The following is a 14,907-nucleotide window of genomic DNA, read 5'->3' as shown; positions in this document are numbered from 1 at the left end:
AGGTAATCACCGAGTACCGCCCTGCTTTCTCAGACATCTTTAGGAGCTTCGTGGTTACCATGGGTTCTCCAATGAATTCGCTCTGCACTCACTGTGTTATTGAAAGCCGATAAACGCCGTAGACAGTAAGCATTCGCATCAGCCGCAAGCTTTTTTCCCGAGGTCAGAACACAATTCCAATCGACCTTTCCGACCTGTCAATCATGCGGAGAATAATAACCAATAAGGTTGCCTGATTTCTTAAGACCGCGCCCCTTGCGATAGTGATGTCCCACAAGAAAAGCGTGTCTAGCGTTTTGTGTTCATAGATTAGCCGTTTGATGAAAACGGTTCTTAGATGCGCTTGGGGATTGTGCCGACGAAAGACATACAGAGACTACAGGGAGCTCGCCTGATCAATTTTCCAAAGCCTAACACACAGTTAGAAACATGTTTAAAGTGGATAACAGCTGAATGTGAGCATAGTCAAGGCTGTATGCTCAAAGGTAAGCAAGCGAAAAATACGCTTCAGTAGGCTACCAACTGTTTATGTAACCTTATTCTATAACATTTGAGGTAAACAGAAGGCATCACTTATCTTATAGATAGATATTGTAGATAGATACTGTAGCTGAACGTTAGCTAGCCAGCTAAACGTGTCTCCCTCCACCACCACAGTTAGCTACAGTAGGTGATATAATCAGCAAAAGCATAGTAGCTATAATGTCGCCAAAACAATCCCCTAAACATTCCAATCAGTTCATCAGCTAAAGGAAAACGATAAAGCTACTTACATTCAACACCCTTGGAAATTATGAATTGCTAGTTGTCCGGTTGATGGAACAACTTAGCTAACGATGTACAGTAGCCAATTAGCCCGTAGCTAGTAGTTAGTAGATCATTCTCACAGGCTTATCTTCATTTTAAACACATCCCTCTAACCATTTTCTAATAATGGATGCCACTAACTTACTCAACCTGCTTTACATGAGCAGTAAGACTCATTGTCTTTTTGTCGATTTTGTCTTGACGAATTTCCATCTGGAGTTGTGTGCCTTCCTCATATAACACCTAGCATGTTGATATTGCATGTTGATACTGATATTGTTACCTGCTCCGGGTACATGCAAAGCTTGTGGGACATAGCAACAGTAACTGAGGGAGGGGCGCTGTGACTCGACTGTGATTGGCTGTGCATTTAGCACAGCAAAGTAGCTTCCACCACCAGGACGTCCTTTCTCTATCTCTGATCCGTGTGGAGGTCTGGGACTGAGGAGATAACGACATGGCATTGACTTTGGACGTCCCACAAAGATGCAACAGCCCCAGCTCTGCCAACAGCACCAGTCCCTGTCTGCCTGGACTCAGTTACACACACAGTGAGACGGACTGCCAAAACGCTCGGCTGATATCCGTGCTCCAGTCCCCCCTGGCAGGCTGAGTGAATGGTTGTGCGTGTATGTGTGTGTGTGTGTGTGTGTGTGTGTGTCTGTGTACAGATGAAGGCTGAGTAAGGACTAGCAATAAAAGGCTTTCTCGATTAGCTACAGAGTGACCTACACATACTCAATAGCAAGCACCACATTTCAGTTATAAAGACTGGGAACGGTTCAAGAACAAAACACGCCATTTTGAAAGTGATTCAAGCAGACATGTCAACCTTCCTCTCTATTGTATCGCCTTATTTCCACTGTGGTGCCGAACCGTTCTGAGCACGCAGGGTAACCGTTCCGACGGTGTTTCCACATGGGACCAGTTGGGCTCAGAACCGCTCGCAGAACCGTTCCCATGGCACGGTCGTCTAACCGTACTGAGTGAAGCAGAACCGTTCTTTAGTAGAAATGTGAAGAGACAAAACAAACTACCATGGCAACCGACAATAACAACATTCCGTGGAACGCAACAGCGCGAGAGGTGGAAACAGACACGGTAACCAGCGGCGCGGTTTGAGTGTGTGCTAGCTTTGTATGGCCAGTCCTTGACTAGAGTTTCTCCCAGCGTCTGGCTCAACACGAGGATGTTGCCTCAGTAGAAGAAGGAAAAAGTGCTTTTCTTCTCTTTCATTCAGCAGTCTGTGACTGTAATTGATTACAGAGTGGACCCTTTTTCTCTCTGCCTGTGCCCCCCCCCCATTGTCAAAGTTCCCAGAGTCCCTTGCGACTGTGAGCCACATGTTAAATGTACTCCAACAAATGTTTTTCTAGAAACAAAACTACAAAGCTAGTGCTGTCTCTTCAGAACAATTCATCAGAAACATTGTTAGGGAAATGCTATGCTGTCGGCCATGTTTTAATGGACGGGAAACAAGAAAAGAGCCTTCTTTTTTTCTTCTTCTGTCCCTCAACGTTACTTCTAAAGTTCTCAATCTATGGACCTCAGAAGGACCCAAACAACCAGGTGAAGCCTCTCTAACAATTTTGAGAGAGACAATTACGATGACTGAGTGAAAAACATCACATTGGGAAGCAGCAAGAGAAATCTGCATACGAAAGGAGTGGTTAGCCTCCATTGTGGTTACCGTCAAGTGATAAATCCTTAGTAAGAGACCTGAGAAGCCTCGACTCACCGCTTCACATCTAACAATGGACTGCTGACACACACACACTTGATGATGGTGTGTGTGTGTGTGTGTGTGTGTGTGTGTGTGTGTGAGTGAGCGAGTGTGCTTCTATATATGCGCGTTAGCATATGGCCACGTGCGGGTGTGCGCGCGCGCGCGTGTGTAACTGTGTGTGTAACTGTGTGTGTAACTGTGTGTGTCCATGCCGAGACAAGCCGCATTAATGCTAATGCATTTTCTGTAATAAATGCCTCACTTATGCTATCAAGCATGTCGGAGAATGATGGCCGTTCGGATGAGGGAGCGGACGACTCTCCTCCGCGACACTCATCCATCTGGAGCAGATTTGCCGGTGTGGATGAATCAATGGGTCATGATCATCCATCTCCCTCCACTCGGAACCACGGCAGAGCGACCGGTCGGAGGTCTGAAGCGTGAAAAGTGGCGTCTGCTAGCGGAGTGAGAGGCTGAGAGACGGAGGGGGGGGGGTCTCGGAGGGGCGTGAGGTAACCGGCGCCATTGACCCTGAGAGGATTTTGACCAGGATGTTGACGGACGGCTTGTGTAACATTTGCACAGTTTTAAGTACACAAGCTCGCTCGCGTATTCACGCACATGCACTATTCATTGTGTGTGGCTTTCATGTGTGTTTTATGTAGATGTGTGTGTGTGTGAGTGTGTGTGTGGGGAGGGGGGGGGTGTGCTCCTCAGTCAATGCCAATTAGCCTGTCTCCACCTTGTGACATTCAAAACACAGCTCTTGATACCAATTCGCCACAGGCTTACACAGGAAGCACACCACACACACACACACACACACACACACACACACACACACACACACACACACACACCTTCCTGTTTTCACTCAGAGAGGTAAACAGAAATTGTTACCTTGGCCCCAGCGACAGCGTGTGCATTGTGCACGCGTTTGTGCGTGCATTTCTTAGCAGGATTACGCAAACACTACCTGAGCGATTTTTATGAAACTCAGTGGAGGGGTGTAGCATGGTCTAACCAACACCATTACATTTTGGAACAGATCAGAATCATGGCCCGGATCCATGAAGAAAACAAAACCTGAGTGAAGCTAGCTCCCTGTGTGGGGGTGCTAGAGACATGGGGTTTGGACTGGGGTGTGAGGGGGGAGCTCACTGTGTGGGGGTGCTAGAGACATGGGGTTTGGACTGGGGGGTGTGCGGGGGGGGGGGGGAGCCCGGAGGGCACCGCACTGCCCCCTGCTGGCTGTGACCTGAGGGGGGCGCCACAGAGCAAATACAGCCACTCATTCACTTCCAGTCATTTTTTGGACTAGGATTCCATAAAATGAAAACAAATTTAGAAGGAAGCCAGCTACCTGTGTGAGGGTGCTTGAGACAAGAGGTTTGGACGGGGGTGTGTGGGGGGGAGAGCCTAGAGTCCACAGAGCTGGTCAAATACAGCCACCCATTCACCTCCAGTCATTTTTACCTCCACCCCAGCGAATCACGGGGCGGGTCCACGAGATGCCCAAACACGGCCCGGACGACCATTCACCTCCATTCATTTTTTGGACTAGGATTAGGCAAAAACTACCAAACTGCTTTTATGAAACTTGGTGGAGGGGTGCAGCATGGGCCAATTTAGAACCCATTCAATTTTGGCACTTGATCCCAAAATGCATTCAGGGGCGGAGATCTGTGCTCTCTGAGCACCATTTGTAGTTTCAGATTAAATTTAAATTCTTAACTTCCTTACTACTCATGAGAAGTGCCTTTCTAAGATTATAGTTTTCACTATAGAGATTGGATAAACTACACCCCTAACAGTCCTCGAAATGACCACTGTGTTAGTTCACATGTAAGCTGCATGCTATTGATAGACTAATTGATTGATTGTTGACTGGTTAATCAATTAGACTAATTTCGAACTATGTTTAAGTCGCATCACCTGTCACGCTCATTTAATCTACGCTAGGCCTACTGTTGATAAGGCTCCACCTTCCACCGACAGACACGCTCTGACCAAGGCTTTCCTGCCTAAACGTGTCAGCGTTTCCACCTGGCCTAAATTAATGGTAAATGAGAATTTTTGTCTCTGTGCTTCAATCAACTGGTGCTGCTTTGCCTGTCCTTTCTAAAGACCAGCCCTGTCATAATCTGAACCGACTGAATTGAACCCGAACTCAACTTGATAGACTTGAAGGACTATAGGCTATCATATAGTACACACTGTATCTTACAGTTTATTTTGCTGAGGTCTGTTCATAAAACCAACTATACATATTTTTCCATACCGAAAGAGAAATAAGGAATGTGAATTCGGAATGAAAGACAAGACGTTGCCTGTGTGTTTTCCTTCCTGTGTTCCAGAAGAATAATGATATTACCTTCAACATGTTCCTCCAGACTGACTTCAACATGGGCGTCAGCAGCCGCCTCTCTGCTCAATGAGACAAAGAGAAGCTATTTGACTCTGAAGAGACTGAGAAAGAATGTGGCTCCTTGTTCTCAGAGGTAACAGCACTGACACAAACACACACCAACACACACACGTACGCGCCACACACACACACACACACACACACACACACACACACACACACACTCACACACACACACCAACATGCACTCATCCAATTTAACAGTTGAACTAACTTCAACTGAGGACATACTGTACGCAATGCACACATTCTCTCTCTCTCGCTCTCGCTCTCTCACTCACACACACACACACACACACGCATGCATGCTGAGTATCCCCTTGAGTTTATCCCACTGCTCCAATGAAAAATGTATACAGGACTGATCTCATAGACTATTTCCAGTGAAATGAAAGGATTCAGTGTTGTATGATGTAACTTCTAACTCTGTGTTACATCCGCCCGGCTCTATCAAACTCAGGCTCCTAGCCAGGGGGGGGATCGGGTGGATTGAACGAACCCCCCCTCACGATCAAAGGTCCAGAATTTAAGACAAAAGGTCCGCACTCCCCCCCCCTCCACAAGGCTGGCTACGAGCCTGAAACTATGATTGCACTGTAAAGCAAATATGACACAACCATAAAACAAGTTTTCTTTCTCCCTCACTCCTCCTCAATTACCGTCACACTGATCTCTGTGGTGGAACTCCAGAGGGATCCTCAAGAGAACCTGGCTACAGACAAAATGGCGGGACCTCCGAAAGACACACCTCCACAGTGACAGGAAATCACGTGACCTCGAAAGCTGACACCCGAAGTGTCATTTTTGTGTGAACATTGCACATGTATTAATGTTATGGTATTAAAGTAACGTTACTGTTATTAATAGGGCTGTCAATTTAACTCGTTAATTAGATCAATTAATTATCCAAACTCAACATGTACAAATTAATGCTAATTAATCTAAATGATATATAATGCTGCCTGCTGACTCAATCAAGTGTCCAGATAAGCCACTGTTCCATTACAGGAATCATCAGTGTAACTGCTTTAACCACCGACAGCTACCGTTAATGTTATGGAAGCTACTGCTAGTTGTGAGCTCATGAGCTAACTGGCTATCACAGTTTTATTGTGCTGGATTAGCATTGGAAGCATTGGAACTGATGTGCCCAGGTGACAAGACCTATCTTCATTTATCAGACATTATTTCATGTCATTTCAGTTCAGAGCTGTTCCGGTGGCATGGCTAGCTGATTCCCTCCTACTAACCAGTCCTTAAGAAAAACAAGCCAGCCCCGCCCCAAAGCCAGGCTTGACCTGGCCTGGTTTTTATGTACAAAGCAAAATGTACTTGGCAATAGGTTGGTAAACTTTACTGAAGGAAAACCCCTTGAGATGAAGCATCTTGTTTTCGAGGGGGACCAAAGTACAAATGCATCAGTACAAATTACAGGAACAAAAATGACAAGTACACAAAAACACATTGGAGACATACTTGTACATACATTCACAGTCACCAGTCACAATCCCCAACCCGCCCACCCCCTCAAAACAATTTATAGGAATTAACTCAATTAGAAACCAGAGCAGAGTGTATTCAGTCCTAAAAATGTACAGTGAAGAAATAGAACGGCGAGAATTATGGAGGTTGTCCAATCAGATGGGGCTTTGAACTGGATCGCCCTACGCCCACTTCCCTTGAAAATTCTGGGAACGACAAGTAAAGGATTTTGATAGGAAAACAAATTGAGGCGACCGTCTCTCGGTGTTGGGCTCTGGCACATCTGGCACACATCTGTGCTGGATGCGCGTACGGACGCACTAACGTACAGGGGTCTGTCTGAAGTCCCGCCCCTCACCTCGCCAATGCCAAGTTCTGGGCAAAAAGTAAATGGACTGCACTTATATAGAACTTTTCCACCTTAGTGGCACCCAAAGCGCTTTACAATGGCCTCTCATTCACCCATTCACGCACACACCAATGGTGGTAGCTGCCATGCAAGGTGCTAACCTGCTCATTGGGAGCAATTTGGGGTTAGGTGTCTTGCTCAAGAACACTTCGACATGTGTACAGCTGGGATTCGAACCACTGACCCTTCGATCATTGAACGACCCGCTCTACCAACTGAGCTACAGCTGCCCCAAAAAGTAGCCAGTACTCATCTGGTTTCCACCATCAACCATAAGGTAAAATCTCGATCGAAGCTATTACTGCAAACACGCTCTCTTTCCCTCCCATGGGTTCCTCAATAAAATGTTTTGGGTTGGATTGAGTCTTTTTTTCCTTTCCAAGTAAACAACACTCAAAGTGTAACTTTAAGTGATTTCCAGAGACTCCCACCTCTTCCCCAGAAAATCAATGGTCTTTGTGAGAACAGCATCCGCAAATTGAGACCATTTCAGGTCCCCTCCACAGTCTCAGATGCAGACCTCTCCACACACACACACACACACACACACACACACACACACACCCACACACACACACACAGTATACACACATATACACACACGCGCGCGCACACTCACACACACACACACACACACACACACACACACACACACACACACACACACAGTATACACACATATACACACATGTGCGCACACTCACACACACACACACACAGTATACACACATATACACACACGCGCGCACACTCACACACACACACACACGCACGCACACACACCACACACACCCCACACACACACATACACACACACACACACACCACACACACACCCCCCCCACACACACACACACACTCAATAACGTGATGATAGGCTTGCTAGTGTTTGTGTGCGCTGAGCAGAACATCCCTGTAACGATGGTCTGGCTGCTCTGCCCCGACTCAGAGCCAGACACCACAGAGATGTTGGGCTGGCTACTCTGTCCCTGACTGGGCTGGCTATTCTGTCTGATCCTCAGTGAAGCACAATCAGAACAGCCCCAGCGCTGCTTCGCTAGCAAACACGCGCCCGCTAACAAGACTAGCAGATGGGACCAACAACAACAACAAAAGTTGTGAGTGGGAGCTCTCCTTGTTTGAGAGTCTTTGACCACAGGTCACCAGCTGTATGAGATGAGAATGTGTAACTTTGTTTAGACTCTGGGTTTAGAGTTTAATTTACTCCGAAACACTGACAAACTTCAGTCAGGATGTAAAATGCAGTAGCAGAGAAAACAAGATCCTGGTCCTACTGGATGCTAATGTGAAAGAGTCATACAGCTCAACTCTCCCATCTAGTCCCCAGTTACACGCCTGTTGCTAGGCGGCAGCCAGCTACCACCAGGACGAGAGAGGGTGTGGACGAGAGGACGTCCTCCAGGACTGTCTCCAGACCACAGATTTGGGGACCTATTCACGGAGGACTATGGGGAGGACATCGATGGTCTCAGCTGCTGCGCTACACATTAAAGATGCACCGAAAGGGAAGTTGGAGAACATCTTGCTTCCGTACTTTGACGTATTTCCGCCTGAAACGGGCTGCAAGGGCGGGACATACGTTTAGATTAATTTCATTGGATGTTATTGAGTGGGCGGGATATTCTCTCTCTAAAGCTGTCTATCTCGCTGTCTAACTCACTATCTTGCTGTCTCACTAGCTAACTATCTCAAATACCACTATTCTGCAACGTATACTGGCTTCTACATACATTTATATACTGCAGAGTAGTTGACGTTTTGATTGACAGGGTGGATGTCGTGAGATTATTGGCCTAAAATCTAAGGTACCTGTTCATAATTGCACGTGACCTACCGTTTTCCAGGAAGTAAGAAATTATATACTTTGATAGAAGATTACCACAAAAGTAGAATTTTGTAATTTTTTTGGCGTACATCGTTGAATAGGTGAACACTATGACCAATTATGTGAACCAAAATGGGACAGAATGCTTTTTTCATTTCTGTGCGACTTTAAGTCAGGTTCTGTAAGAAATGCATCTTACCCATCAAAAAGGTACGCTGCTTCCCCAATAACAAACCTTGGATCACTAAGGACATTAAAGCCTTACTCAACAGAAAGAAGAGGTCCTTTATGGTAAAAGACAGGGAGGAGGCCAGGTCAGTCCAGAAGGAGCTGAAGAGGGAGTTGAGGAAGGTTGAGAACAGATCCAGAGAGAGGCTGGAGGGTCAGCTGGAGCAAGACAGCTCCATGGAGGTATGGGATGGAATGAAAAAAATCACTGGGCAGAGAGTCTAACACCGTGTCCTAACAGAACGAGACATCGCATGCTTGCTGTCCTAACTGAAACCGTTAAATTTCCTGTTCTGTTACGTCATTTGTCTATATTCCAAACTGAAGACAGTTAAGAACGAACGCCTGTCAACGCGAGCGACAGGAGGGAAATAGGAACAGGGCGAGCGTCAAAAGGGCAGTTAAAACGTTGCGCCGCTTCGCGCGTCACTCGCGTCCAGTTAGGACATAATAATAGAAAACAAAGCAACGGAACGCATTTTGTCGCTGACGCTCGCTCGCGTCGCGTGTAGTTAGGACACGGTGTCAGGCCCAGCTGTGGGGGGAGGTAAAGAACATGCTAATGAGCTGAACCAGCTCTTCAATCGGTTTGACCTGGCTACCCCCCCCCCACACACACACACACCCCAACACCCCCACCCCAGTCCCCCTCCACCCCCTCTTCCCCCACCAGTCCATGCATCACAAAGAGACAGGTAAGGACAGAGCTTAGAAAGCTTAAAATCAGCCAGGCACCAGGCCCAGAGAACATCAGCCCTAGGGTGTTTAAAGAGTGTGTGGGACAGCTGGCAGGATTGTTCCAACCCCTATTCAACCCCTCTCTGAGGCTGGAGAAGACACCACAGCTGTGGAAAACCTCCTGCATTGTGCCGGTACCCAAAAAAAGCACGCCCCAGTGCTCTCAATGACTACAGGCCAGTGGCATCACGGGTTATGAAGGTATTGGAGAGACAGCGCCTGAGGCCCATGGTGAGCCACTTCCTGGACCCCGCTACAGTACCAGGCCTGAATCAGCATGGACGACGCCATCATCTACCTGCTCCACAGAGCCCACTCACACCTGGAGGGGCCAGGCACTGCACGACTCCATGCCCCGCCCTCCCTCCAGGCCCCGCCCTCCCTCCAGGCCCCGCCCCGCCCCTCCAGGCCCTGCACGACTCAAGGGCGCTGAAGCGAGCCAAAAAGATCATGACCAACCCCTCCCACCCGGGCTATGGCCTCTTCACACCACCCCCCTCTCATCATCATCATCATCAACCTTTATTTTGCTAGGCAAGTTAATTAAGAGCAACTCTTATGTACAATAACGGCCTAGGTGGGGGTAAAAGCCCCCTAGGGGATGGGGATGGGGAATAAAATAAAAAAGAGATCTTCTGGCAGGAGGCTGCGGTCGTTAAAGACTAAAACTGTTCAAAACAGGAACATTTTTTCCCAAATTCCCAAATTTCCCCCACGGGGATTATTAAAGTATATCTTATCTTATGTCACACTGATGCTAATTGGTAACAAGAGTGATGGAGTTCCTATTATTCACGACTGACAGAAACATTGCCCACTCTATTCCCAGGTTGGAAAGAGTGTGGAAGAGCCATTCTTAAAACAGATCCTAGACCAGGGGGCCCTGTACTGTGAAGCTAGTTCAACATATCCAGGATACCTTTTTCAGCCTACATGAAACTGCAGGCAATAAAAGGGAAGCGAGTGCATAGCCTGGTCTGTGGGAGTTTAAGCGCACAAGTTCTGGCTTAATATGTCTCAAGCAGCTGACAAAGCCATTCCACAATCTCTAGGCTATCTTGATATCAGGGAAAGCTAGAGGGGGTTTGTCGGTCTGTAAAATAACCTATTACTGAACTATTCGCGCACTGAGATTATTTTTTAACTCGCACACTGAAGTTCCATAAGGGATCTTAACATCTGATGTCCTTTTCCAAGTGAATTGATCAGTCAGCGGGCAGCGCTTCATACGTTTTGATCGGTAATCTGGAACTTAACCTGCCTCGGAGCAGGTGAGCTCGGCACCATAAGTTACCATGGTGATATAGCACGGTGAAAAGTGATCCACCTTCGTGATACGGATTTGCTATTGCGCTAACCCTGTAATCCTGTTTCGTAGTACAGGGCTCTGGTAACAGAGTATTAGCTAGAGTGACGCTAAAGTAACGCTAGCTGTGACTCTAGCTGTCACGCTAGCTCACGCTAGCTTACAGTAACCTACAGGAACCTAAACTCTACATTCAGTTAAGACAGGAGGGGGGGGGCTGATAGCATCATCAAATATGTTTGCTGTTGGACGTGCCTAAAACTAGTCTTAAGTCTAGAGGCGACAGGGCCTTTGTGGCAGCTGCCCCCAGGCTATGGAACAACCTGCCCCTCCATATTAGATCCTCCCAGACCCTTGAGTTTTTAAAATCCTCCCTAAAAACCTCCTTTTCTCCCTGGCGTTTTAACCAGTCTGTTCATGTTCAATGTCTGTATTGTTTGCTGTAATTTCCTTGCTTTGTTGATAAATGTTTTTATCTAGGACCCACCTTTGTACAGCACGCTGTTGTTTTAAAGTGCTCTATAAATACATTTTGATTTGATTTGATTTGAAATGTGCTGTTTCCCTGACGTGGTTGAATTACCAGGCCGACTGTTTCATATCCACCATGTTCAAGCAGACGAACGTTAGCTGGGAGGCTGGGGCTGGGAGGCTGGGAGGATTGGAGGATTGGAGGCTGGGGGGCTGGGAGGCTGGGGCTGGGAGGCTGGGAGGATTGGAGGATTGGAGGCTGGGAGGCTGGGGGGCTGGGAGGCTGGGAGGATTGGAGGCTGGGAGGATGGGAGGATGGAGGTCTGGGAGGATGGGAGGATGGGAGGATTGGAGGCTGGGAGGATGGAGGTCTGGGAGGATGGGAGGATGGGAGGATGGGGGACTGGGAGGATGGGGGACTGGGAGGATGGGAGGATGGGGGTCTGGGAGGATGGAGGTCTGGGAGGATGGGGGTCTGGGAGGATGGGGACTGGGTCTGGGAGGATGGGAGCGGCTGTTCCAGCACACATGGCTCACTGAGGAGTGGGACTTCATTCACAGACGACGAAGATGCTGCAAAAACATCAGAACCCTCTTGGCTGAAGGTGACAGAAAAACCACGCGGGAGGATTCATCAGCTCTGGATGAAGCAGGACGAGTCCCCAGACGAACAACGACGCTGAGAGGAGGGAGGGAGGGTTGGGAAGCAGAAACAGAGTGACTCTGATGGCTTATTTAGTGTTTTGTTGCCAACAAAACCGTCAGGAGATACAGGCAAACTACCCTTTCATCTGGAAGCCCAGGTGACATGTAGAATACAGTACATCACAGTAGGCCTACATTTTAATGATGGGATTCTGGATGTGGGAGTGCAGCGGAATTGATCACACGACGGCACTGCTGACGAGACAGTCATCGCCTCTTTTAGTGACGAGAGACGAGGGAGATTTCGTCGGGCGAGATACAACACAAAAAACACATTGCTCACAACTTCCTCTATGGAAGACGTTTACAAGCGCCACAGAGATCAGGACGAGCGGTATGAAACGTGGAAAGTATTACCGCGTGATTTTCAATCTACTGAGGTTGAAAGGGTACGATGTCATCGAGTTAAAAAGAAACAAACGGCTTATCATGGGCTTTCTAGGAGAACAGGGATGAGACGATCAATCACGCCGTTTAACGGTTTACAGTGTGGTCTGCGTTGTCGGACCGTTGGCACGGCGATCAGTAACGATCGCCGCGGTCTGTGATGAATGACGCTGCTTGCGACGGGGCTTCTGAAACAAAGCTCTTAGTTAGCAGCCGGACAGAGGATGCCGCTAGAGAATAAAAAGAACATTCTGCCTTTATTTTCAGGCAGCAGATGAAGTTAGAGGTCTGTATACTGTATCCTGAGAGCCGAGGGTCTTGGTTTGCATATGGGTGCATGGCCCCTACCAATATTTTGGGAGGGCAGAATTGTCCCTACCAATATTTGAGCGAACCCGTTTGTATTATCTTTGAAATTAAATCCTAATAGATAATTCCGATGTGCCCTCCCAGTGGCTACGTCTCCAAGACGACCAATTCAGGCATGCTCGCAGTTGATTGGCTGAAAGGGAGGGGGTTGTTTTCCAAATATTCGCTTAATCGTACCCACCGCCAGACACCGAGGAGGCGAGAAGATGTGTGTGTGTGCCGACAACGGTTAGTCGTTTTCTTATTAAACATCTGGGGGCTGTCGGTCCACACCTCAAGCAGGGGTGACAATGTCTTTCAGGCTGTCTTACTCCCTTTCCCGAGGGACGCTGCGTTTATTTCCCGCACTGCACGGCATGTCATTCTGTCCCTGTCAACGCGTTTAGTACTTTGTTTGTAGACATAGTGCCACCTCCACCCAAAAAATAAAAGGGACACCAGGAGCTTTTTCATCACCCAGATTAGTGTAAGTACCCAGATAGCAAGCGGATCTGGGCCATATACAGGCCAGATCTGGCCCTTGTGGCTTAGTTCCGGCCCATATATGGCCCAGAATCATTACACATCCGCTTGCTATCTGGGTAATAGTTACTAGCCAGTAGCCATGTTGATTTAAAATGAAATCCTGCTAATTACCTGTGTGGACACACACACACACACACACACACACACAAAACAATCAAATTTTTCCCACATGTGCATTTTGCTTCCCCTCAGCGCCCTGGTCCCCACCGACGTTGAGACCAAACCTACGCCCTCGCTGAGACCTGAGTGTGACTGGCAGCTGTGTTCAGTTGAAGCTTCGCCATGATAAACCTACTCTTCTACAAGAAAATCTACCATACAGACTACTACAGTAGTCTACCGTACCGACTACTGACGCTAAAGTCCAACTCGCCACGCTGAATGAGACCCTGAACAAGCTGGAACTACAAAAGACATTCATCCACTCTTGAGAGAAACCGACAGTTGAATTGAAGGTGTTTTCTTCCGAGCTGGTGAGAGCGAGGTACAGGCCTACCTTCACAGTAGGCGTTGTCGTCACGGAGCGGGCGGAAGCCATCTTTGCAGCTGCACACCGACCCCGCCTCCAGGTTCAGGCACTCAGAGTGCTCCATGCAGCCATGTCCCTCAGCACAGAAATCATGACCTGCAGGAGAGGAGAGGAGAGGGGAGGAGGGGAGAGGAGAGGAGAGGAGGAGGGGAGGAGGGGAGAGGGGAGGAGAGGGGAGGAGGGGAGAGGAGAGGAGAGGGGAGGAGGGGAGAGGGGAGGAGAGGGGAGGAGGGGAGAGGAGAGGAGAGGAGGGGAGGAGGGGAGAGGAGGAGAGGAGGGGGGAGGAGAGAGGAGGAGGGGAGGGGAGGGGAGGGGAGGAAAGTAGAGGAAAGGGGACGAGAGGAGAAGGAAGGGGACGAAAGGAGAGGAGAGGGGAGAAGAGGAAAGGGATGAAGAGCGGAGGAGAGAAAAGGGGAGGGGAGGAGAGGAGAGGAGAGGGGAGAAAAGGAGAGGAGAGCGGAGGAGAGAAAAGGGGAGGGGAGGAGGTCAGCAGAAAAGGGTGGCAATGTCAAATAACTTCAGCACTGGCGGCAGATGATGCAGCAAACCCACGAGACCTCTTTCAATCTGAGTCACAGTGCAAACGCAATTCCATCGCCCGCTTATCTTTCACCAGTTCTGTTCCTTCCCTCAAGCTTTTTCAAGTAGCTATGAGGTCACTGAATAGGCTGCGGATATTTTGCTATCTCATCCAAGTGTGTGTGTGTGTGTGTGTGTGTGTGTGTAGCCTTACCTCTGCAGACTTTGCAGCATGTGTCGGTGAGCGTGATTTGCTCTGACTCAGGACAGGTGAGTTCAGGACATGCGTTTGTCGTCACCACCCGATGCATGGTGCGCTCCTGCTGACGCAAGGAAACAGTTTCAGACACACACACACGCAAACACACACACACACACACACATACACACGCACGCACACGCAAACACACACACACACACACACGCACGCAC

At 48.4% G+C, this 14,907-nt stretch overlaps 1 protein-coding gene across 1 annotated transcript in view; it reads right to left on the bottom strand.

Moving 5' to 3' along the window:
• Window positions 1-14,907, bottom strand: part of nell2a (neural EGFL like 2a) — a gene marked incomplete at its 5' end in the record, with an annotated part of 95,289 nt that overhangs the window by 49,475 nt on the left and 30,907 nt on the right. Inside the window, 2 exons of the mRNA XM_084451195.1 lie at window positions 13,924-14,052; window positions 14,690-14,795. Coding sequence (XP_084307321.1) covers window positions 13,924-14,052; window positions 14,690-14,795 — 235 coding nt within the window. The remainder of the gene's footprint in view (window positions 1-13,923; window positions 14,053-14,689; window positions 14,796-14,907) is intronic.

The sequence above is a fragment of the Borostomias antarcticus genome (genome assembly GCF_949987555.1).
Source record: "Borostomias antarcticus genome assembly, chromosome: 16".
NCBI classification, from domain to species: Eukaryota; Metazoa; Chordata; class Actinopteri; order Stomiiformes; family Stomiidae; genus Borostomias; species Borostomias antarcticus.
The sequence above is the reverse complement of the archived record's forward strand: the minus strand, read 5'-3'. Positions and strand labels throughout refer to the sequence as shown.